General features: G+C 41.6%; 2 protein-coding genes across 4 annotated transcripts; one reads left to right on the top strand and one right to left on the bottom strand.

The window, feature by feature from the left end:
• The first annotated feature begins 1,907 nt into the window (after nucleotides 1-1,907).
• Nucleotides 1,908-7,367, top strand: LOC104981639 (protein pitchfork-like). Of its 3 annotated transcripts, none has more exons than XM_010830846.1 (6): nucleotides 1,908-1,957; nucleotides 2,214-2,356; nucleotides 2,975-3,070; nucleotides 3,823-3,953; nucleotides 5,386-5,503; nucleotides 6,916-7,367. In XM_010830846.1, exons 1-6 carry the CDS (start codon nucleotides 1,939-1,941, stop codon nucleotides 6,982-6,984), a joined length of 576 nt encoding a protein of 191 aa, XP_010829148.1. In that variant the 5' UTR covers nucleotides 1,908-1,938; the 3' UTR covers nucleotides 6,985-7,367. The 3 variants fall into 3 exon arrangements, with proteins under 3 accessions (XP_010829148.1, XP_010829147.1, XP_010829149.1); XM_010830845.1 differs by having other exon boundaries at nucleotides 2,972-3,070; XM_010830847.1 differs by lacking the exon at nucleotides 2,975-3,070.
• A 2,475-nt stretch (nucleotides 7,368-9,842) lies between these two features.
• Nucleotides 9,843-23,204, bottom strand: LOC104981773 (acidic mammalian chitinase-like). Its single transcript, XM_010831023.1, is given in 12 exon segments — nucleotides 9,843-10,135; nucleotides 11,743-11,881; nucleotides 13,302-13,418; nucleotides 14,381-14,456; nucleotides 14,458-14,561; nucleotides 14,722-14,845; nucleotides 15,472-15,596; nucleotides 17,451-17,616; nucleotides 19,349-19,405; nucleotides 19,735-19,939; nucleotides 20,992-21,021; nucleotides 23,180-23,204. Coding segments are annotated over 12 exon segments (1,461 nt in total).
• Nucleotides 23,205-23,984: the final 780 nt, after the last annotated feature.

The following is a 23,984-nucleotide window of genomic DNA, read 5'->3' as shown; positions in this document are numbered from 1 at the left end:
GGTATTTCTATCTCTTCTCAGCTGGAGAATTAGTCTGAAGCAAACCAACCTACCAGTGAAGAATATGTTGTCATAATTTCAAAGTACTTTGTGAGACCTGTTTCATGTTACTAATAATGTAAACATTAATTTCCAAAAAAAACCTGTGGGTATTAAAAATATTAATATTTCTAAAGACAGTGAAAATAATCAAATTAATACTATGTCTCTTTACATTTTGTTTACCATGATTGTTACTGCAATTATATTTTGAGTAGAAAGGAGACTTGAAGCAAATTGTTCAATAATGTTGAGACCATATCGTTATTCCAGTTAAGTTTTGTTTCTCTTAAGACCTTCTCCTATATTATCGGGCTTTCTGCATTACTTCTTAAAAAAAAACAAAAAACACTGTCTTTTTTGTATGTATGTCAAATATATATTTTTTTTTTCCATAGAGGCCAGGAAAGCATTGGAGTGTTTGTTATACAGGACTTGACACAATTCACTGTACAATTGCACAGTGAGCTACAGGTATCCAGCCTTCCTGGTCCACTGACCAGGAGCATCGCCTCAATAATTTTTAACAAGGAAAAAGCTTCTGTGCTGTCATTTCAGTCATGTCCGACTCTTTGCAACCTCTATGGACTGTAGTCCACCAGGCTCCTCTGTCCATGGGATTCTCTAGGCAAGAATACTGGAGTGGGCTGCCATGCCCTCCTCCAGGGGATCTTTCCAACCCAGGGATTGAACCCATGTGTCTTATGTCTCCTGCATTGGCAGGCGGGGTCTTTACCACTAGTGTCACCTGGGAAGCCCAAAAAACTTCTCTAAGTTTCCAAAATATCCTCTAGGACTCAGGATCACTTCTCTTGGAACCCGACATGAGAGCTATAAAATCATGCCTGTAGACAGTTCTAACCCTGAGTATGTGTGGATCCCAAGATCATTCTTAGAAGCCAAAGTCAGAATGTACCAATCACACTATCACACTGTGCTTTCTGTTGCCTGCCACACTTGCCAACTCTGAAAGTTATCCTAAAATCAAATGAGAACAAGTCAGGGTTAATATCTAGGACAAAGGTGAAGAAGTCATCATACACCCTGATATTTCTTCTTAGGTTAGGGTGGGAGTACTCCTAAGCTGGCTAGATACTGTTGCACTAATAAAAATCTCTCCTATTGTGAACTACCAAGCACTAGGCAATGGCTCTCTTTAATGCTGTTATCTTAATCCTCTCAACAACCCTATAAAAAGGAATTACTGTTCCTAATTTAGAGATAGGGCTTCCCTTGTGGCTCAGATGGTAAAGTGTCTGAGGAACCTGGGACTTAAACATTAAGTAACTGCCTCCAAATTTAAGCACTTCTTTTATTCCATTGTACTCTTACTGTTCTGCTTAAGGATTCCAGAACTTTTATAGACTTGAGCCCCTCTTAAGAGTATAAGGGGGTAACCTGATGGGAATGCCTTGAAGAAAAGGAAAAATGGGTCTAAAACAGGCTTAATATGGAACTATCTAGGCTCCATTAGGCTCCCAACTCCCCTCTTCTGGCACTGCCCAGGAAGCCCACCTCCATAGATCATCACTGCAGAGGCTGTGTTTTCTATATTCCTGGTCCTGGCAGCCTGGATTTCAGGGCATCCTGCACATGGAGGAGTCCATCCTTCCTCAGTAGTGCATTTCCAGTGGCCCAGCTTTCAAAGCTCTTCAGCCTACAACTTGGATCTAGCAAACCCCCTACCTCCTGCCCAGCTTCAGAGTTCTCACGCCCCTGGGTTCCTGGCCTGGGAGGCACAGTTCCTGCCCCAAAGCGGGCTCTGCAGGAATCCCCACTGCTGAGTAGGCTAGCTCAGAGCCACTCCTCTCTGGGAGCTCCACGGCTGGGGCTGCCGGGCCCGCCTCTGTTTCTTGGGCAACGCAGTACACAAACCCGGGGCCTGGTGGAGCTCCTGAGATGTGCTTCGTTAAAGCAGGTGAGGAGGGTTGTAGTAGGGGAGTCTACAGTAGAGGCAGGAGGAAGAGTAGGAAGGCTGGGAACGAAGGGCAAAAGGAGGGGAAAAAGCAGTTCATCCCCTTACACACATTTGAGCTACCCTTTACATGGATTTTTCTTAAGGGTCTGCCCCTAAGAGCTCTGTCCCGTGGCCCACCCCCAACTAGCCCTGAAGCTCTCACTTAGACCAAGGGGCCTTTCCTCATGTGAAGTTTCTCTTCTTTCTCTATTTGCAGAGCCGCTGCTTAACTATTCCTTTGGAACATGTCAGAATAGGAAGATCTTTCCTCACATCCATCCCCAAAGCTTGTTGGGAAACAAATTTCCCCCTATTAGAGGAGCCCCCAACAGAGGGCCTGGATGTTATATAGCAGAAGACGTGAGTATTCACCTTCCCTTAGATGGGTGTCAGTTCCCAGACCATTATCTAAGGAAACCCAAGTTTTCCCGAAGAAAAGCCCTATGGGATTTGTGACCATCAGGGTCCCAACATGAAAAAGTGCCCTGGTCCTCTACAGTCAGAAAGTAAAGGGCCACTGTTCCCCTTTGCCATCCCCACCAAATGCAAGCCTGGGCCTCATGCAGTTCCCAGTATTGTTCCTTCACTATTCACAGTCAGAAAGACCAGTGACTCAGTATCTCCTCTTAGTCCAAACGTGGACTGTGGCTGTGCTGATAGGTAGTTTATGAAATTGTATGATCATACTGATAGTTGAATTAGAGCAGATTCAGCTCTGTGGGACCCAGAGAACTGGATTCACTGGAATGTATAGAAATGGCATTCTCTCTACCTATCTAGCCACATTCCTTTGTAGGAATGCAACTGTTTGTGTTATTTATGTAATTCTATGGTCATGATTCAGAAGAATCAAGAAAGAAAGAGCAACTTTGGCAGAGAAGATTCAGGAATACTTTAAGTTCACACTGTTTTAATAACTATAATGTTCTCTATATGTGTTTTTTTCTTTGTTTGTTTTCTACATAACACCTGAAGAAGTATGGCTTGGCATACAACCTCTCTAAGATCCCGACCAGTAAAAAAGGATACACTCTTGGTGCCAGAACAGCTACAAGGTTTAAGCCAGTTAGCAAGGTTAGACATGGCTGAATGTGCTTAGATTTCACTGTTATCCATGTTGCTGAATGTATTTGCATTGGGGAGCATAGCTGGAGGCTACCTAAAGAATATGCCCAAAATTCAAGACAAAAAAGTCTTTTGGGCAAAAGCCACTAAAAACCCTATCTTAAAAGCATGGATGTTAACATGGCAAATGTGTGTGTGAGTGTCCTGGGAGAGTGGAAAATAATTCTAAGAAGAAATAATACCAAAGCAAGGTTTTAGCCCTGCGACACTTGCTTGTAAAATACTAGAAGCTTTATTTATATGCATCATATAATTATATGTAATATATAGTATAATATCTTATCAGTTAAAAAACCAATTCCAACTTCTTCATTCTTTTGTGTAACTGGATTTCAAGTCTTAATTATCTTCTGTTAATCTCTTGTTAGACTTTTTCTTGACACTTAAGCTCAGGGAGAGGGATACTGGCTCCAAAAGAATCTGAGTGGGATGGTGGGATGGTGGGGTAGTAACTGTAATAAGTTACCATGGCTCTCTACCCTCATAGGTTTATTTCTACAGCCTAAGCATTAGGCACCTTTATGTAGTTGAACCATACGCGTATCTTGGTTTTCTACCTACTGTAGGCCATTTCTATAGATTGAGGTAGTTAAACCATAGCTGATACATGAACAGGGAGAGGATACCTTTGTTTTTTCTAATTAAAAGGCTTTACATGTATATATCACCCTCTAACATATTGATCATTTTCTTGGAAACAGGATATGACACCTTACCCAGGCATGTACCAGACAGTCAATGTTCGAGAGCAAACACACAAACCAAATTTTGCTCCATTTAATGCCTTGTTGCCTCGCTTTTGGACATACTCAAAGGACTCTTATTATCCTGGGTATGTGCCCCTTTTGCTGCTGCACTTCAACAAAGAGCAATAGGAAAGGAAATACAAAAAGTGGTTTCATCCCAACCATGCCCTCTAAATAAGAAACCATCTAGCTTTAAAAATTCAACCTCTTGCCTTCTAGATCTCTAGAAATTATAGAATGGTAGAGTATAGTGGTTCATTTAATAAATATTTATAAAAGGCCAAGCAGTTTTGTGGGTTCCAAAGATTTTGCATTAAACCCATCATGCAAGATTCCTGACTTCTTGAAGCTTATATTCTAGAGTCCAGACAGATGAGAAGCAAACAAACAAGAAAATATAAATAGTAATAAAGAGAGTGACTATATAATTTATTAGTCAGCACATGACACTTCTGAGACTTGAAATGGGGTTTTAATAATTATACCAAGACAGTAGCCATTAGCTGGGGCTATCATAGACACACTAGGAAGTAAGGTGACCTGGTGTAATGCTGAATGAAACCAAACAAGATGATGATATGATACAGAGTGGTGGACTAAAATCTATATACTTTGGCAAGGATTGTCAAGATAGCTCTTTTAGGGAAATGACACTTGGTCTGAAATCATTATGACAAGAATGAGCTGGCCCTGTGAAAATCTAGGCCCAGAGTTTCCCAGGCAGAAGGAACTTGTACAAAGGCTGTTGTTGGGAAGGAAATTGGTGTGCAGAAAAAAAGAAAGAAGGCTAGTGTGACTACAGTATCATGGGCAAAGAGGAAGTGAGAATGGGGTGGGGAAGGTGGGGTGGTGGTGGCTATATTACATAGGCCAGTAGACCAAGGGAGGCATCTCTGTGCTTGAGGAAGCTGTTGAGAATGTGTGGAATGGTAGGGCATGGGGTCACGGTCTTTTTTTTTACTGGTGAGAATTTCAAAGATCAGAGAGTGAGTGTAACTTTTTCAAGGTTGTAGTAAGGAATAGAGATATTGAATCTTGATTCCTATGTCCACTCTACATGTTATTTCCACAGCAAAGAGTCTATACCAAAAGAATGTTATGAACAAAGGCTATAATTAAATAATCCCATTGTCAAGGAATTGTACATGGTTCTACTTTACTGACCCCAGGTCGTTGATACTTTAAATTAGCATTTTTCTTTCCTCCTCAATTTTACATCATGAGCAATACTTATGCATCACTGTGTTAACTTTATCATCCACCATTTCTGGGATCTTTTGATCTCTCAGCTAAGGAGACTGAACTTCCAGAAATATTTTAAACTGGGGTTGAGTTTTTACTTTGTCAAGACTAGATACCTTGAACACTGAAACTTAATCAGAAATACTTTAGCAGGCAAAAGAATCCTATGTGAATCAGTTGACTGCCTTTTCCCAAAGGGTTAGGACTCTAGATCAGGGGTGGAAGGTTATATATGATTGCTAACTCATTACACATGACGTTCTGTATTTTTTCTAGCCCTACCACATACAACCTAGAGATAAAGCCACCCAAGAGAGTCAGATGGCCAATGAAATTTGGATCTCCAGACTGGGCTCAGGTTCCATGTCTACAGAAAAGAACCCTGAGAACTGAGGTAATAGGATTGGACTTCTCTGGAGTTCTTTACCTAATACTTCCGTGTGTATCAGTGATTCTTAACCAGAAGTCTGTGAATAAGCTTCAGTTAAGTCCTTGTTCCCCTAAAATTACTTGCACAATTTTGTGTATATACATATGGGAATTTTTTTTGGAGAGTTACCCAATTTCACTAGATTTTTAAAGGTGAGTATGATGGAACAGAAGTCACATTTTCTTATTTAGTCTTCAAATAATCTTCTGTGGTTAGTCCAAAATAATTATCCTGTGCAACTGAGGAGGAAACTGAGGCTCAGATGGATTAAGTGGCTTGTTGAAGTTGCTCAAATAGAGCCTAGATCTGATGACTCCTAAGCCACTGCTCTTCCCATCACACCACTTAGTGTTAGATCATCAAGGGCTGTGGATCATTCTGCCAAGAATATGGATTTTAGGAACAGACTGCCTGGGTTCAAATTCTAGTTCCATATTTGCTTGCTGTGTGATTTTGTCTAATAATCTTACTTTTCTAAGCATCAGTGTGCTTAGTGTTAAAATGCATATAATAATAGACTCTATCTGATAAAGTTGTAAAGATTGAGATATTGTAGAAAAGTATTTAGTGCCATACTTGTAGCATAATAAATGCTCAGTCCATATCAGCTATCATAATTCCAGAGGTGCCCTTTATTATCCAGTGGAACCTGGGATTAATTCTCCAAGTATGTATTAAACACCAAATGTATTAACATCATTATGCTAGAGCCTATGGGTAACATTCAAGAATTAAATATATAATTTTTCTTTTCAAGAAGTTCACCAGCTATAATTTTAAAATAATTAATTATTTATTTATTTTTCATTGTGCTAGGTTTTCGTTGTTGCGCATGGGCAGGCTTTCTTCAGTTGCAGCAGGCTGGGGCTACTCTTCCTTGCAGTGCTCAGGCTTCTTAATGCAATGGCTTCTCTTGTTGCACAGCACAAGCTCTAGACACACAGGCTACCGTAGTTGCAGCACATGGGCTCAGTAGTTGTGACTTGCGGGCTCTAGGATGTGGGCTCAGTGGTTGTGGTGCACGCGCTTAGATGCTCATGTCATGTAGAATCTTACTGGACTAGGGATGGAACCCATGTCCCCTGTATTGGCAGGTGGATTCTTACCCACTCTACTACCAGGGAAGTCCTACCAGCTATACTTGACAACTTCCCAAGTAGAAAATAATTCCTAGTATGACATTTCCAGAGTAAGACGACAAAGAGTAGATGCACAGAGCAATGCTGAGAGACTCAGTGAGGCTAGGTTACTATGGGGTTGAGGTTCAGCTAGGCCACAACAGGTATAACATACATGCCTATTTCACAGAGCCAGGAAGACCAGAGGCAGTGGGTTCTCATTTGAATATTGACCTAGATAATATTCTTTCATTGCAGCTGCCCACAGACAAAGACTTTAGAAAGCATCGGAACCGTCTGGCCTACCTAAGCCTGTACTATGACTGAAAAGCTGCGACTCCCTTCACATGCGCCTCCTGACCACAAATCCTCCAGGACAGAGCAATGCAGAGCCCAGAGGTGCTCTTGTCTTTCTGCATTGCTCTGACCCTCCTGTCTGCCAGCATGGGACACAGGGAGGGGCAAGGGCCTCATAAGTACTACATGACAGTGTAAAGACTAGTTTACAAGGCTCTTTCGCCTTGTGCTGGTTTGTTGTGTATTCATGTAGAAGGGCTAGTTCCTAGTGAATGTTAAGCAGGGTGGCTTCACTTGACTGAAATATTATACTTGTGGGTCCTCGCCCTCTAATTCCCAGCCACAAGTGTTATGTTTTCTACCACTAGCCCGGGGCTTCCCTGGTGGCTCATCAGTGAAGAATCTGCTTGTGATGCAGGAGTTATGGGTTCAGTCCCTGAGTTGGGAGAGCCTCTCCTCTGGAGAAGGAAATGGCAACCCACTCTAGTATTCTTGTCTGGGAAATCCCATGGAAAGTGGAGCCTGGCAGGCTACAGTCCATGGGGTTGCAAGAGTTAGACACGACTTGGCAACTAAACCACCACACCACTAGCCCTGGTGATAGGAGACTATTCATTTTTCTATACATGCCAAGGCTTTGAATGGCTTGCTGGGCCTTGTTTTGGGGCTTTTGGGACGCAGAGGACACTTAAAGGCAGAGTAAATATTTCAGGAGTGCTTCAAAGTGTCCGAGTTTCCCAGCATGGAGTGGGAAGGTCCTGATTTGACTGCCTTTCTCTGTGCTGTGCTGAGTTGAGTCTGACTCTGTGACTCTGTGGACTCTAGCCAGCCAGGCTCCTCTGTTCATGGGATTTTCCAGGAAAGAGTACTGGAGTGGGTTGTTGATTTGATTGCCTTCCTCATGTTCATGTAAAACTCAAAGAACCAATAATCCCCCTTCCCCCTTTCCTATTACATCATCTATTTAGTCTGTCGGTCATCATCATACTGAATTCCAAACGTGCCTCAGGCAGAGTGGCAAGCACTGGGGATGCAGCAGAAATCAGAGTAGACTCATCTACTGGCTCCACGGCCCTGAACTGCAATGTGAAAAGGACTTCCCATGGAGGCTAGTAGTTTGGATCTGCCCCCGTCTTCCAGTTTGAATCATACCCTAAAGCCTCACAAGTTGCTCTAGGTGTGCCAAGGTCAAAAGTCATGAGAGACACGTTCAAAGTACTCATCTAGACATTGCCTGGTGTGTTCATTTGCTCAGTTGCACTCCCACTCTTTGCGGTCTCATGGACTGTAGCCCACTGGGATCCTCTGTCCATGGAATGTTCCAGGCAAGAATACTGGAATGGGTTGCCATTTCCTTCTCCAGGTGACCTTCCCCATCCAGGGATCGAACCTGCATCTCCTATGTTGGCAGGTGAATTCTTTACCACTGAGCCACCTGGGAAGCCCAGACATTGCCTGGAAGACAGGCCTTTTACTTCCAACACAAACCTTAATAACTCAAGTATAGTTTCTTCAGAATGGGCATTAAGTGTAGTCTAGCTTCTTATATTGGGAAGGTCCTTCTATGCCTACTTAGTCTTCTTATTTATTTACTTATCTGGCTGTGTTGGGTCCTCGTGGCACAGAGGGTCTTCATTGTGTCATGCAGGAGCTTTCTTTGCAGTGCATGGACGCTCTAATTGTGGCACGTGGGCCCTGTAGTTGCAGCGTGTGGGCTCCAGAGAATGTAGGCTTCAGTAGTTGTGGAACTTGGCCTCTCTAGTTGTGGCTCATGGGCTCCAGAGTATGCAGGCTCAGTGTTGCGGCACACAGGCTTAGTTTCGCACAGCATGTTACTCACAGGATAACATGTGAGGTACTCACATGGATTTTAGTTCCCCTACCAGGGATTGAACCTGTGTGCCCTGTATTGCAAGGTGGATTCTTCATCACCAGACTACCAGGGTAGTCCCCTACTTAGCCTGATGGCAAGACTTCATGTGTCTGGATAACAAAGAGTGAGATGCTGCTAGTGCCTCAGAAAACTATAGCCTGCTGTACTCTTCAAGGCCACCCCATGGTAAGTGTTAGCTGGTGAATGAGGCACTGGAGGGTGAAACCTGCTAAATTATGCTGAGAGGCCTAATTCTTTAGGGGACAGGATCCTCTGAAGAAAATAGTGAGAGTTCACTGGAAATCAACTTAAAATATTAAGATAAGCCTAGATACCTCAATCTAAAAACATTTACTCCATTTAATCTGATGATTTAAAGATTTTTATTATCATGTTAAAAGTATTTTTATGACTTGAAATTAGTCAATATTAACCTTTCTCACCTCTCTCACACACATCCCTTTCTTTTCTCCTTTGGATCCACATAAGTGCAACTTTTTTCAGAGTTGGTAATTTAGCATTTGTTATTTTTCTGACACAGGGTCTTGGGCCCCTTCTTTGGAGGTGTTGACAAGAGTGAGAGAATTTTTTCACACTGTTGTTTGGTTCACACTCTCAAGGCTTTTGCCAGGGAAGGAAACTCCCCTTTCCAAAGCAGTAGTCTGATGTGATAAAAAGTAAAATTTTAACTTCCATAAAAATAGCTTCTATTAAACTTCAGGGTCACTTGAAATGCTGAGCTATATATACAAGTATGTAAGAAAAACTACAGATGATTATAAAAAATAAAACATGCAGTGTCATATTTATTTTACATATGGACTTGGTTCAAGGTGTTTATAGTTTTTTTAGGTTCTAATGGAGTAAAACCTAATCATAATGCTGTTTTAGTAAGGTAGGGCCTCCAAATTGACAGATAGACTGATATAATACATAGACAACATGGAGTATTGGAAGATGGAGTTTGACATGCAGCATGAGAAAATCTGAAGCAAAGTAGAGTTTTTCCAACATTTTAAATTGAAGGCCAGTTACAACATATGCAGGTTTGGTCGAAGACCAGACCTTGGTTACACTGGAAGTAGAAGGTCCTGCCTCCTGCACACTGGTAGAACTTGGTGTTGTCTTCAGGATCGCTATAAATGCCATCTGCTTTACCAGTGCAGAAACCTTCATCTCCTTCACTGCCCCCATCACCACCACCTTCTCCACCACTGCCACTGTCTCCACCAATATTAGCACAGAAACCTTCACTTCTGGGTATCACTTGTTGATGATACCAAGTCTTGGTGGCTGATGGAGTGCATTCTAGAAGAACAAGAAGATCACTTCAGAGCATCATCATAAGTTATCTTTGAGCCCAGAAGCAACAACTCTAGACTTTCTCCTGTATTGGCTTTGTTCTCCAAGAACTTGAGCCCCATGAGAGTTCCAAGCTGTGGCTGGGAAGAATGTTACAAGGGGACAGATGTCCAAGCAAGGAGGACGGGAGAACAGGGCCACTGGAGTCCTAGCAGTGGTCCAAGCAGTCCTTGGCTTCTACTCTGTTTCCACTCAAGGGGGGAATGAACACAGCACTATAGTGACTGGATCAAGGATTTTATGTGGGAGGCTAATTAACACTTGTGTTAGCAGGGGAGGCTTATCTGTCCATTTTTCTGCCATAAATAATACATCTGTATTTTTGTCATCTTGTTAACCTTAAGTGCTGTATTTTGATTTTTGTCATCTTGTTACGTTTTGTTTCTTAGGCTTTAGTTTTTGCTTGTTTCCTTTCAACATTGCCCTTTTGCTGTTTTTTTTTTTTTTCCTCCCTCTGGCAATTCGGACATTTTATTTTTCATTTTACTCTATTGCTAGAACATTCTCCACCACCACAATTTGCTGCCTCTTACTCCCTCATTCTGTAATTTGAGCCCGTCTTTTTTAAAAATTAATTTTATATATTTGTTTCTTTAGGCTGTATGAGTCTTTGTTGTTACGTGTAGGTTTTCTCTAGTCGTGGCGAGCAGGGCTATTCTCTAGTTGGGCTGCTCTGTCTTCTCATTGCAGGGGCTTCTCTCGTTGCCGGGCACAGGTTGTAGAGTGTGTGGGTTTCAGTAGTTGTGGCACATGGGCTTAGTTGTCCTGCAGCATGTGGGATCTTCCCAGACCAGGGATTAAACCCGAGTTCCCTGGATTGGCAGGCAGATTCTTAACCACTGGACAAACAGGGAAGTCCTGAACCCATCTTTTTGTAATTATCTTTTAACAGGTTTTACAGTAAAAACAAACAAACAAACAATGATTCTGTGAATTTCCTGAAAGCAGAGACATAGGGAACCCTATATCTTCCACTTCTTTACCTCTGCCTCCACCTTTAGGCCTTCTCCAGAGATGCTTAGCCAAGGAACATACAATGTCACACACTACTGAGTCAGCAATGTGAGTCTTTATCCCTGTTCTTCTTCAAGATCTACCTCCAACCCTCACCACTAGCAGCCAAAGATAATATCTGCCTTTAAGGCAGGTGGGAAGTGGCTAAGCCAGCCTGCCTATTTCTAAGTTAGGATATGGTGCACAGAACTGAGAGAGATGCAGTTTACTTTAGAGAAAATGTTAGCACATACATCAGACTCACTTTGAAGGTTTCTGATTCTTCCTCCCAGACAAAGTTTTCCTGAGAAGAAAAGTCCATCTCTGAGTATAAGGTATATTCAAAACCTTACCCACATAGCTACTGAACTTAGACTGGCCTCTTTGATTGAAGAATGCATTTCTAAAAAGCTTCTTCCTATAAACCTGTCCCTTTTTCACATGTGAGGGTCTAGATGTCTGTGGCTGCCTCATGCACTCTTGTCCCTCTGCAGTTGCCATTCTTGCAGCTTGACCTGCATCATCTTTAGAACAATGTGGTAAACTCAGTAGTGACCCACCTGAGGACAGGCCCAGGAGTGACTGCAGCTCGAGTATGAGTGGATATTTGCCCTCATTGCAGAAGGAGCCTAAGAAGTCATCCAGGTCGATGGCCCAAACCATGGCCCCACCAAAATTGTTCTCCTTAAGAAAGTCAACCTGTGGACAAAGAGAGCATTTGGCAACCAAAATCAAATGGCATCTACACAACAAACAGTGGAGTACAGGGTGACAAGGTGATATTAGGGAGAAAAATGCAGGTGGGTTAAAACCCTGTTGATATATCTTTTATGAAAGGATGTGATATGCACTTTGTGAATTCAAGGTTTGATGGGCTATCTCAGCTCCATTCTTGTTTTTTTCCTCCAGTTAATAAATTCTTGCTGCTGCTGCTGCTAAGTCACTTCAGTCGTGTCCGACTCTGTGCAACCCCATAGACAGCAGCCCACCAGGCTCCCCCATCCCTGGGATTCTCCAGGCAAGAACACTGGAGTGGGTTGCCATTTCCTTATCCAATGCATGAAAGTGAAAAGTGAAAGTGAAGTCGCTCAGTCGTGTCCAACTCTTCACGACCTCATGGACTGCAGCCTGCGAGGCTCCTCCGTCCATGGGATTTTCCAGGCAAGAGTACTGGAATGGGGTGTCATTGCCTTCTCCGTATAAATTATTATGTATATACATACACATATAGTATATTAATAGCATTAATTAATATAATAGTATATTAATAGTATATTAAGTTAGCTAATATATAGCTAATTTAATATACTATTAAATAATACTAGTATTCTAGGGTAAGCTACATTTCATTTTAGCTTTCATCACTTGCTTAATCTTTACAGGAACTACTAGGTTGATCTTTCTCTTTCACAAGTTTGTAGGAACTCATCCTGTCTTTCGGGGCTTGAGGACCAGGTATATCTGACACCAAAGTCTAGATTCTTAACCATTGCACCATACAGCTCTTTTTCTCCTCCATTTTGACCACCTTCTCCTGACCAAGATTCAGTAAAGATGCAGTGTTATGGAAAGAGCCTAGACTCTGAGCCAGACAACATGTTCCATTACTGCCTTTGCATTTTCCAGCTATGAAACCTTGGATTAGTCACAGCATCTATGAACCTCAGTGTACACATCTGTAAACCAGAGAGGCTATTTCTTACTTCACTGGATTGTGTAGAATCAAGTTAGGTAATGGTTGTAAAGTATTTAAGTAAAAATTTAAAGGATATTTTCATTATTGTCCATGAAAATGTTGGTCTTAAGCCTGGCTTATATAATCATTTCACGGAAGTTGGTATAGATTAATTCTGGACAAAAATTGGGGAAATAAATTTTAACCACCTTAGAATATTATACTATATGTTAGTGTATAGTAATATATGCTGTCCACTGGATCATTAAATCTGTATTTAATCATATCATTTGCTCTGTCTTGAGGGAAAGGTAAATCACAATGAGGTTGATTTATTCCACTTTGTACATATTTATAACTTTGAAGCCACAGATCTTAGTAAAATGGGCTTGTGATGAACTTAGGATTCGAAGCTAGAATTGCATTTTTTTACACTGCTCATACCTTATATTTGTAGCTCCTAATATTGTCATAGCCAACCCACTCAGTGTCTTTATAAGCATATGGAACCTTTTGGTCTTCAATCCAGGCATTTGTGGCTTCACTTAGGAATGTGCAGATCTATGAAGTGAAGGAAGAAGGCAACATTGAGCATTTCACAGATTATGTCATGTATCGCATGAGGAAGGAGGGGGAAAATAGTAAGAAATGGAAGAGGGATGGAAAAGTGGCATTGTGAAATACCTACATTAATTTCACATATTTCTCTGGAAAGTAACTTTATATCATAAAACAAAGATACAAATTTCTATGAAACCAGGTACAAAGAAGTGAAATTCCAATTCCATAACCACAGTTTAGTTGAGAAATGGTAAGCATGACCATGAGTGCTAAGGTCATTCTTCTGAAAACACTTGAGTCCCTGGCAAAAACTGCTAACTATTCTATCGGTCTGAATTTTTAACACAAGATTTGAATAGCTGTTGTTTAGTCACTTAGTCATGTCTGACTCTTTGCAACCCCATGGCTTGCAGCACGCCAGGCTCCTCTGTCCTCCACTATCTCCTGGAGTCTGCTCAAATTCATATCCATTTAGTCAGTGAGGCTATCTAACCATCACAGCCTCTCCAGCCCTCTTCTCATTTTGTCTTAAATCTTACCCATCATCAAGGTCTTTTCCAATAAGTTGGCTCTTCACATCAGGTGGCCCAAGTATTAGAGCTTCAGATTTCAGTAAATGTATTCAAATCAGATTGGAAAGAAGATCCAAGTATTTGCCATCCCTGAGCTAAATTATTAAAATCCTTCTCCATCTATTTACATGGATGTAATAGAATTCAGTATAGTTTTGAGCTATAGAAAAGATGGTCCCATATACTTCTAAACCCAAAAGGAAATTCACATTGATTTTTTTTTAGTGAAAAGTGTTCTTCAGCCATCAACCTGCCTTTCCACAGGCTATATGCTCCAAGTTTTGAGCCACCAGGGTACAGGATCTCAAGAACATAAGGATAGCAAGATGACTTGGAGAGTGGAAGAATTTTCCCCAGGGCATTTTAGCCTGAATTAGCCATGGTGGTTACCTCATAGTAAGCCCAGAAGCCAGCCTCACGTGTGTAAGGACCAGATGACCCTGCTCCAGAGACTGGGGCACAGACAGGTGTCAGAAGTGCTGAGCCGGAAGGTCCTCCCATAGGTGGGGAACCCCATGATGAGCTTCTCTGAAGGGACCCCATTGTCTCTCCAGTACTTCATGGCATATTCCTGCAGAAGCAACACAGACATTATTCCTCACCAGTGTTTGTCCCACATGATGAAAAACGTCTAGCTAATTGTCCCACAAAGAGAAAACCTTCCAACAACCAACACTCCTAATCTCTCCCCTGTCTTTCCTCTGCATATGACTAGGGTTTTTCTTTCTTACACAGTTGAAATAACGCATGTTGCCTTGATCCTTGGATCCCACGTGCAGAGGACTGTTGTGTCCTGTACATGGGTCCCAGCCACCATGGAAGTCATAGGTCATCATGCTTATGAAATCAAGAAGCCTAGAACAAGAGAATTTGAGCCATCATGATACGGGAGCATTTTTTAACAGAAAATTTAAGAGCAAGAAATGATAGCCATGGAAATTCATGATGTCAAGTAGATATCCATATGATCCCATTAGTGTGGCTTCCTAGGTGTCTCCTGGTTATCTTCTGTGACTCCCGTGAGGCTAGACAGAAAGTCTCCTTTACTTCCTTGAAAGATTAAGGGAAAACCCAGAGCAGAAGATAAGGAAATATAGTTGTTAGAGTATATGTCTCAGAAACACATGTCTCTAGGATTATGGGAACTGCAAGTGGAAAGCTATCCTATTGTTTTGTCAATAATAGCTTTCTCGATTTTACAGCTTTTCAAAAGAAACTGTCAGTGAAATATGCTGTTACATATAAAGATTTTCCAAGATCTTAAATCTTATTTCTCTTTCCCCTAAAGCCTACCATAGTGACAATATAAAGGGGTCACCACCTTATCCCAGAACCACTAAATATTCAACCATTTTTGGCAATTGATGGTACCATCCTTCTCAACATTATGTTTATATAACTACTGGGAATGCTTTCTATTAAAATGTTTAGGGATTCTCTGCTCTGGGATGTGGAGGCCCTGAGAGGCTCATCACACTCACTTTCCAATCTCTGTGATTTCATATCCTGCATCAGTGGTCTCTTTTCCAGCAGACACAGCTGTTGTGATCAGAAGTCTGGGTTTTCCTGCTTCTTCAGCCTCTTCTTCAAAAGCCTGTATCATTTCCTGGAGAGAGAAAAAAGGGTGGATTTTAGTGGTTGTCTTCATTATCTATTCCCTATGGTGAGAACCCCACAGGATATCTCCCACACAAAGCCACTCATCAAGACTGGGAGACTTAGCTGCTTTACCTAATGCATCAAAACAAACACAGAGAATTAGGAAAAAGTGAGGAGACATGTTCCAGTCAAGAGAAGAAGACAAAATCTCAGAAAAAGAATGAAATGAAATGGAGATAACCAATCTACCTGAGAAAGAGTTCAACAAAATGATTATAAAGATACCGAACTTGGGAGGAGAAGGGAAGAAAACAATGACAAAATCAACAAATAGCTAGAAAATATTAAAAAAAAAAAAACTAAAACTAAACAGGAGTTATAACTGAACTGCAAAATACCCTATATGTGTTCAACAACAGATTGGAAGAGGTAGAAAAATCAGTGAGCCAAAAGACAAAGTAACGGAACTCACTAACACAGAACAGCAGGTTGAACAAAGGATTTTAAAAAGTGAAGATACTTTAAGGAACCTTTGGTACAATATCAAGTAGAACAGCATTCCCATTATACAGTCCCAGAAGTAGAAGAGAAAGGGACATAAAATTATTTGAAGAAATAGCAACTGAAGACTTCCTAATCTGGGGAAGGAAATAGACATCCAGGTCCAAGATGCTTAGAGAATTCAAAATAAAATGAACCCAAAGAGACATGCTCTAAGACACATTGTAATACAAATGGTAAAATTTAATGAAAAAGAAAGAATCTGCTGCTTTAAGGAAAGCAGAAAGGGACAAATAATTTGTTACTTAAAAGTGAAATCCCATAAGGCTATCATTAGATTTTTCTGCAGAAACCTTATAGGTCAGTAGGAAGAGGCATAACATATTCTTACATATTCTTAAGCTACAAAGAAAGAAAGGGGATGAGGACTAAGTCCTGGGAGGAGAGTATTAGTTTCTCTTCCTATGTATGAGATGGCAGGGCTTCCCAGGTGGCGCTAGTGTTAAAAAAAACCCACCTGCCAATGGAGGAGACACAAGAGACACAAGTTCAGTCCCTGGGTCAGGAAGATCCCCTGGAGAAGGAAATAGCAACCCACTCCAGTATTCTTGCCTGGAGAATCCCATGGACAGAAGAGCCTGGCAAGCAGCAGTCCATAGGGTGGCAGAGTTGGCCACAACTGAAGTGACTTAGCATACACACACACACACACACACATATGTTTGTCCTAGAAGTTCATTTGGATCTTTCCATAAGATGTTATAGGAATTCTACTCAGCCTTAAAAAAGAATGAAATCCTGCCATTTGCAACCACATGGATAGAGGTAAGGGTATTTTGCTAAGTGAAATGAGTGAGAGGGAGAAAAACAAATACAGTATTCTATTAATCATATATGGAACCTGAGGAGAAAAAAAAAAAACAGCAAACAAATAAAAGCAAATTCATAGATAAAGAGAATGAATTGGTGGTTACCAGAGAGGATGGGGGTTGGGGAGTGGACAAAACAGATGAAAGACATCAGCTTCATGGTGATGGCTAATAACTGGATTTATGGTTGTGATCACTCTGCAATGTACACAGATGTTGAACTATAATGCTGTGTTACCAGAAACATATAATAAAAAAAGAATTTCTTCATCAGATTCCTTCAGCTACCTATATCCTCCCAGTAAATTCTTTTTTGATTTAAGCTGCCCAGAGAGTCTGTTTCTATTGCTTGCAACTCCCAAACACCTTCATAAGTGTACTTCTGAAGACAGCAGCATTTGCTATCCCTGGGAAACACAACTCTCACAGACAGTCCATGAAGTCACTAACCTCTCTATGAAAAGACACAGGAACTAGTGCTTCATTCCCACCTTAATCAGGATGGTAAATCACTGTTTGTCCTCAGGTGGGCTTCCCCTGGACCCTGGATATTCGATATCCAAGTCAATGCCATCAAATTCATGTTGACGAAGGAAGTCAATGACAGAACAGATGAAGATTTTTCGGTTGGCAGCTGAGGAGACCATGGTGGTGAATCTAAGCAGAGAGGTTGTCTATATTAACATCACCAATCCTTAAATCCTCCTTACACCCTCGAATATCAATTTTATTATGCATTCTATAATAACTTCTGTTGGATTTTTACAGCTAAGGTGAATCCAAATTGTTAATGGTAATTAGTAGAAAAGTTTATAATTAAAATTTTATTTTCTTCAGTATACCCAATGAATAATATTTTTCTGTTTATAGCATCAATGGTACATGTGCATTTTACTTATTAGTGAGATCTTTCAGGGGCAGTGGTTTAGCCACCACAGTTCTTTGATCCTAAGATGTTTATTTTTCTATTTACTGTTTCCAAAATTAAGATGTGATTTATAAAATGTGAATACATTTAATGAAGCATTTCTGGCCCCCAATATATGAATATATTGTGAGTCTTGTATTTGAAGGTAACTTAATATCTAGAAAAATTAGTGCCTCTGCCATAGTCAATAATTTTATAGTCTATTAACATACATTCAAACCCTCTTGGTTAGTTCCTGATTATAAAAAGCCTGTGGTAAACCCTTTGTAAACTGGATCACAACCTCCCTAATTCATCTCCTTTTTATTTTTTCTTTTCTTTTTGTTTTTAATTCTGGTATTCAGTGGCTATACTTTTTTAAAATTAAAAAAAAAATGACTAGCACAAACTGGGTAATCTAAAAAGTGAAGGGTAGAGATATTGTCTGGAGTTTGGGGGAATTGACCTGCAAAGATTTTCTTATTTAAGTGATTTGTGAGCAAAATAAGAAAAAGTTCTACTGGCAGAGTGGACTTGAGGTGAAAGAAATATTGATCAAATGCTATATGTGAGAATTAGCTTGTTACCTGATAGGTAACTTCCAGAAGTTTCACTTGGCTATTAGAGTGAGAATAAAAACACTCATTACATTTTGCTCCAACATTTTAAGCGTGACTGGCTACCTCGGGAAAATTGTGGAGGGAAGAAGAGAGGGGCAAGTTACTTTTCATGTCAAATAACTTTGTGCTGTCTAATTTTAAAATAATTATGGGAAGACATTGGGCTTCCCAGGTGGCGCTAGTTGTAAAGAACCCGCCTACCAGTGCAGGAGACATGAGGTATGGGTTTGATCCTGGGTCAGGAAGATCCCCTGGAAAAGGGCATGGCAACCCACTCCAGTGTTCTTGCCTGGAGAATCCCATGGACAGAAGAGCCTGGCAGGCTGCAGTTCATAAGGTCACAAAGAGTGGGACATGACTGAAGTAACTTAGCACACACAGCAGATGGGAAGACATCAACTTCATAATTTAAAAAGTCATTTACCACTGACTTGGACAACTTTCAACATATAAGTCAAGTCTAACCTCATCATCTCTTTTTTCTAACTCAGAGTCAAAAAGCCTATGAGGTTACCAATCCTCCTTTCTCGCTACTTCCCCAGAAAAGAGCCTATGACCCAGCCCAGGGCTCATGCTCTTATGGCAGCCCAAGTGCTTCTCCGTCACCAAGCCAGTCTGTCTCACTCACCATTGTCCACTGTCTTTTGAGTGTTTCCCCATCATTTCCCCCATTCTACTTCTATTTCTCCAGGTCTGCTTCAGTCAGCCTTTCCCATCCACGGACAGTTTCTTCTTAAGAGCTGGCCTCTTTCCCCCGGAACATTCATTTTCACCTCCCCACTGGTATCTTATTTTCCCACTCCAGCTTGAGGGTTTCTTTCTTTTGCCTCCACTCTCATTTTCTGGCCATGGAAAGACTTACTTCTGAGTGCCAAAGTTCCAGCCACCAACAACCAGCAAAGTGACCAGATCTTTGTTGCTGCAGAAAGAAACCAAGAGGCACATTTAAGTGAAAGCTCTGTGAGTTTTAGGATACATATATTGCAGAAAACAACTCTTCTATCCCCATTCTTGAGTCTCTGGGAAATGGGCAACAGCCAAGTACAAGCTCTAAAGTTCCCATGGCAAGTGCTCCTCCCATCTGCCCACGTTAGTCTTTACATCATAGGTTACCACATATGCATCAGAAATCTGTAAAGGACTGCCTTTCAGAATCTTATGATATTTGGGAATAAACTGGGGACAGAACTTGGGCTCTCCACTCTCCCTCGTTGATTCCCATTCACTTTGGATTCAAGTCCTACTGACTGTTCTTTCAGGGCTTGGAACCCAGGATACAGGACATCAATATCATTCCATTCATAGGGAGCAATCTTGTTGTCATTCATGGTGGCAAAAGCATATATCAGGTGTGTGCACAGACATGGGTCCACATCCTTGGGGAAGAAGTTGGCTGGTTCTGGTCGATACTGAGACCAGTTGGTAAAGTAGCACACTAGCTTATAGGCTGAACCTGCAAGAGAAAGCGGCAGTCATTGTGGTGGAGGGCTCCACTGTCTGTGTCACTTGCTGATGAACTCAAGGGGAAGGGGTCCCTACGAGGTCACATGGCAGATACCTGGTAGATACTGCAGTACCCTTTTCCCTCGCCTATGGAAGACCTGGCTAAACAGTCATGACACTTTTGTCAACAGAATCCCAGCAAGGTCTAAGCTTATTTCTTGACCCAGAAAGTTTGAGATCATTTCAAGTCAACACATAAAATAAAATAAATTTGCCATCATAGCAGCAAGTGGTAAGGTTAATGATGCTCCTCAAATAATTCATAATTTCAAAGATTACTCAATTTCACTACCAATAAAACAAATATCTTTTGTTGATTGCATATGATATGACTGATATTTTATCTAGAGGCTTTATGCAAATTTTAATTCCCATACAGCCTAATGGGGGAAACATTCTCATTTTCAGATGAAACTTGGGACTACTCAAGGCTGAAAGTTTAAGATGAATTCCAATTCATTCATCCATTTATTCCGCAAATACTGACTGTGCCTACACTACTTCCAGGCAGTCTTGCTCCAAAGCTCATGCTCTTCCCAGTCTCCTGAGTCCCCATATCTGGATTTTAGTCATGTTCACATCTACAGCCAATGCCTAGTTATTAGAAATAATGTGAAGATATTTGAGGGGGAAAAGACAAAACAAAGAAGAGTATAAACTACACAGGTAATAAATACTTTACTAGTCTTGGCATCAGAATATAGGTTTAAGTCCTGATTCTGAACAATCAAGGACAAATCACTTCTTCCCTCTCTGCTTTAGTTTTCCCATCTATAAAGTGAATTATTCTGGATTAGGTGAGCTATAGGCCCCCTCCCATTGCTGCCTTTCTGAGATCAAGCAAAACAGGCTGGGAGCTAGCTCAAGTCCCGACATCACAAAACAGGCCCTAGTCCTGACATCATGAAAGGTGGAGGAAATTCAGAGTCAGAAGAAAGGAGGGAAAGAAGAGTAACTATCAGGAAAATTGGAGTGTGGATAGGAGGTTGTGTTACTCCTTACCTAGTTGTACCTGCAGCAGAACAGCCAAGGCTGAAACAAACAAAGAAGCAAAACTCAGAAACAAGCATCCTTAGATGGGCTTCCCAGTTAGGACTCGGTGCTACCCAGGAGACTTTCAGAATGTCAAGGGCCTGGGAGTTTTGGGATTTATCAGTGGTATTTTCCAGGGCCCCATTTCATCATTCTCAGGCCTGGATCCCAAGTTCCTCTACACAGAGTCCAAGGCATGGGGGAATAACTCATGTAGAAGCTTCACTAAAACAAAAGCCCACCCTCCTCTGCATTCCCAGGGATACCCCATGATGTGTGGGAAGGAAGAAGAGCAGAAAGAGTGGGAGACTCACAGGCCCAGAACAACATCCTCCCCATCGTGCCTACACACTGGCCACCTGGGCAGCCTCTGGGCTCAATCTTATATAAGACTTTTATCACCACAGGAAAAGCACAGCTGCCACCTCCTGGCACAGGTGCCCAAGGTTGTCATGTTCATACCTCCACCCATCTCAGACTCATAGGAATGTAAGGGGAGAGAGTTCCAGGAATACTCCCTCACCAGCCCAGGCCTGGCTATTCTGACAGAACCCTGTACAATTGGAGGACTTAGCTCAGCACTGAGGCCAAGTCTATGAAAGCCCAGAGTAGGAATGAAGGGCACGGTTCTGGAGTCAGGGTCCCAAGCCAGAAAAACACATGGGGGTTAGTTGTGATACTGAGCAGCTTTCATTTAAGGAATAATTTTCCTCCTACAGGACCAGCCTTTATCTTAAGGCCAGTGGCCAGGGTCCTGGAATGAACCAAATACAGGGAAGGGGCAGGATCAGCCTCATCTTCTCCCCCTTGTCTCCTGGGGATTTTACGGCCACAGTTCTGGGGGGAAGGATAGAGGCAGACAGAGGATGCTGCAGGTGCTAGCTTTCCTCCCATATTGGGATGAGGAGAGGGCATCAGCTGTCAGATAAACATGAACCTTGTACCTCTGCCCTCTCATCCTCATTCTGGGTGGGGTGGTGGCATCAGGGTGTAAGGAACATTTTTGATCTGATTGTTTTATAAATTGAGTTAGAAATCTCATCTGGACAAGCTGAAGCTATAAAAAGTTTGGAGTAAACTAAAAAGCCATGGATACAACTGGGCTCTAAACAATGTACTGAATCAACCCATTTAAATGATTGACTTTCTAACTGATATTTTTATAATATATCAACAGCATAGTAGGACAGTAAGGGATAAAAAAGGAATAATCCTGAAAAGAGTAGAACAAAGGTAGCTAGCATAACTTTATCTCAGTTCCTACTGATTTTCATCTCTGAAAAATACCAAAAACACAAGCATGTAAATAAAAATAATGCCAATTAAAAAGAGGCGGTGCAGGAAGATGAATAGATAAAAGAGAACCCAACAAGAGATGGGAGAGTAAAACAAGCATTGGAAGAAAACTAGCCTTTCTTTTAGGACCATGCTTCTAGCATCAATGTAGATAGAAATGCTGCCATAGTCAATTGAGATAAGAGAATTAGAAGCAGACATATTTGTGCATGTCAGGATTCCCTTGGAAATTTGAAATGATGAAAGAAGAATAGAAAAGTGTAAAGACTGCTTCATGCCTATCAGATCCAGAGAGAAAAGAAATCAGGTAAGAATAAGACTCCATCTCCAATTATAGAGGGACATCTCTGATAGCTCACTTGAGAAAGAATCCACCTGCAATGCAGGGAACCCCAGTTCAATTCCTGGGTTGGGAAGATCTGTTGGAGAAGGGATAGGCTACCCACTCCAGTATTCTTGGGCTCCCCTTGTGGCTCAGATGGTAAAGAATTCACCTGCTGTGTGGGAGACCTGGGTTTGATCCCAGGGTTGGGAAGATCCCCTGGAGAAGGGAACAGCTATCTACTCCAGTATTCTGGCCTGGAGAATTCCATGAGCTGTAAAGTTCATGGGGTCACAGATAGTCCGACATGACTGAGTGACCTTTACTTCAGGTTTCCCTAGTAGCTAAGGTGGTAAAGCATCCACCTGTAATGTAGGAGACCCAAGTTCAATCCCTGGGTAGGGAAGATCCCCTGGAGAAGGAAATGGCAACCCACTCCATTATTCTTGCCTGGAGAATTCCATGAACAGGGGAGCCTGGTGGGTTGCAAAGAGTTGGACACGACTGAGCAACTAACACACACAACAATTACAGACTCACCTGTGAGGAGAATAAGCTTTGCCATGGTTGTTGTCAGTACTGGTCTTGCAGAGCCTGGATTTGCCTTTTATATCATCTGACTACCAGGTCGTCATAAAGGATATCTTCCAAGTGGAGAGCATCTAACCCAGATGTGTATATAGCTAATCAGTAAGTCAACAGATCTCCTCCCCTACAACCACTCATGGACCTCCAACCTGCACTCCTCCACCACCTCCTCTGCTCAATAAGGACAAAACATCTCCTGACAAGGTGGCAGAGACCATCACCATGAAAAGTACCCGCTTAATAGGGTGGGGTTTTTTTTTTTTTTCTTGGCAGTTCTCAGGGCTGATAGACATCCATTTAAACATAATTAGATTCCTATGCTGTGGACATTTAGTGCCTGGCATCAAAGCATGTATTTATTGAAAAGTAAACACTAAAAATCCTTGGACGGTATTAGCTGTTCTTAAACCTTTTTTCTTTGTAGAATTAGTCTTATATAACTTATGCAATCAGTGCCTAAGAAAAGTTCATCTTTAGGTGCTACTTTATGAACCTTCTACACCTGTTCTTTGGAATGTATGTGCTCAGTTGCTCAGTCATGTCCTACTCTTTGTGACCCCATGGACTGTAGCCTTCTGTCTGTGGGATTTCCCAGGCAAGAACGCTGGAGTACTGGAGTGGATTGTCATTTCCTCCTTCAGGGAGGAAACCCAAGGATCAAACCCACCATCTCCATGTCTCCTGCGCTAGCAGGCAGATTCTTTACCACTGAGCCACCCAATGTGAGGCAACCTTAGTCATGATTATAAGTAATTTT

The sequence above is a fragment of the Bison bison genome, unplaced genomic scaffold (assembly GCF_000754665.1).
Source record: "Bison bison bison isolate TAMUID 2011002044 unplaced genomic scaffold, Bison_UMD1.0 scf7180017864519, whole genome shotgun sequence".
Lineage (NCBI taxonomy): Eukaryota > Metazoa > Chordata > Mammalia > Artiodactyla > Bovidae > Bison > Bison bison.
This window is presented reverse-complemented; position numbering and strand designations above follow the sequence as displayed.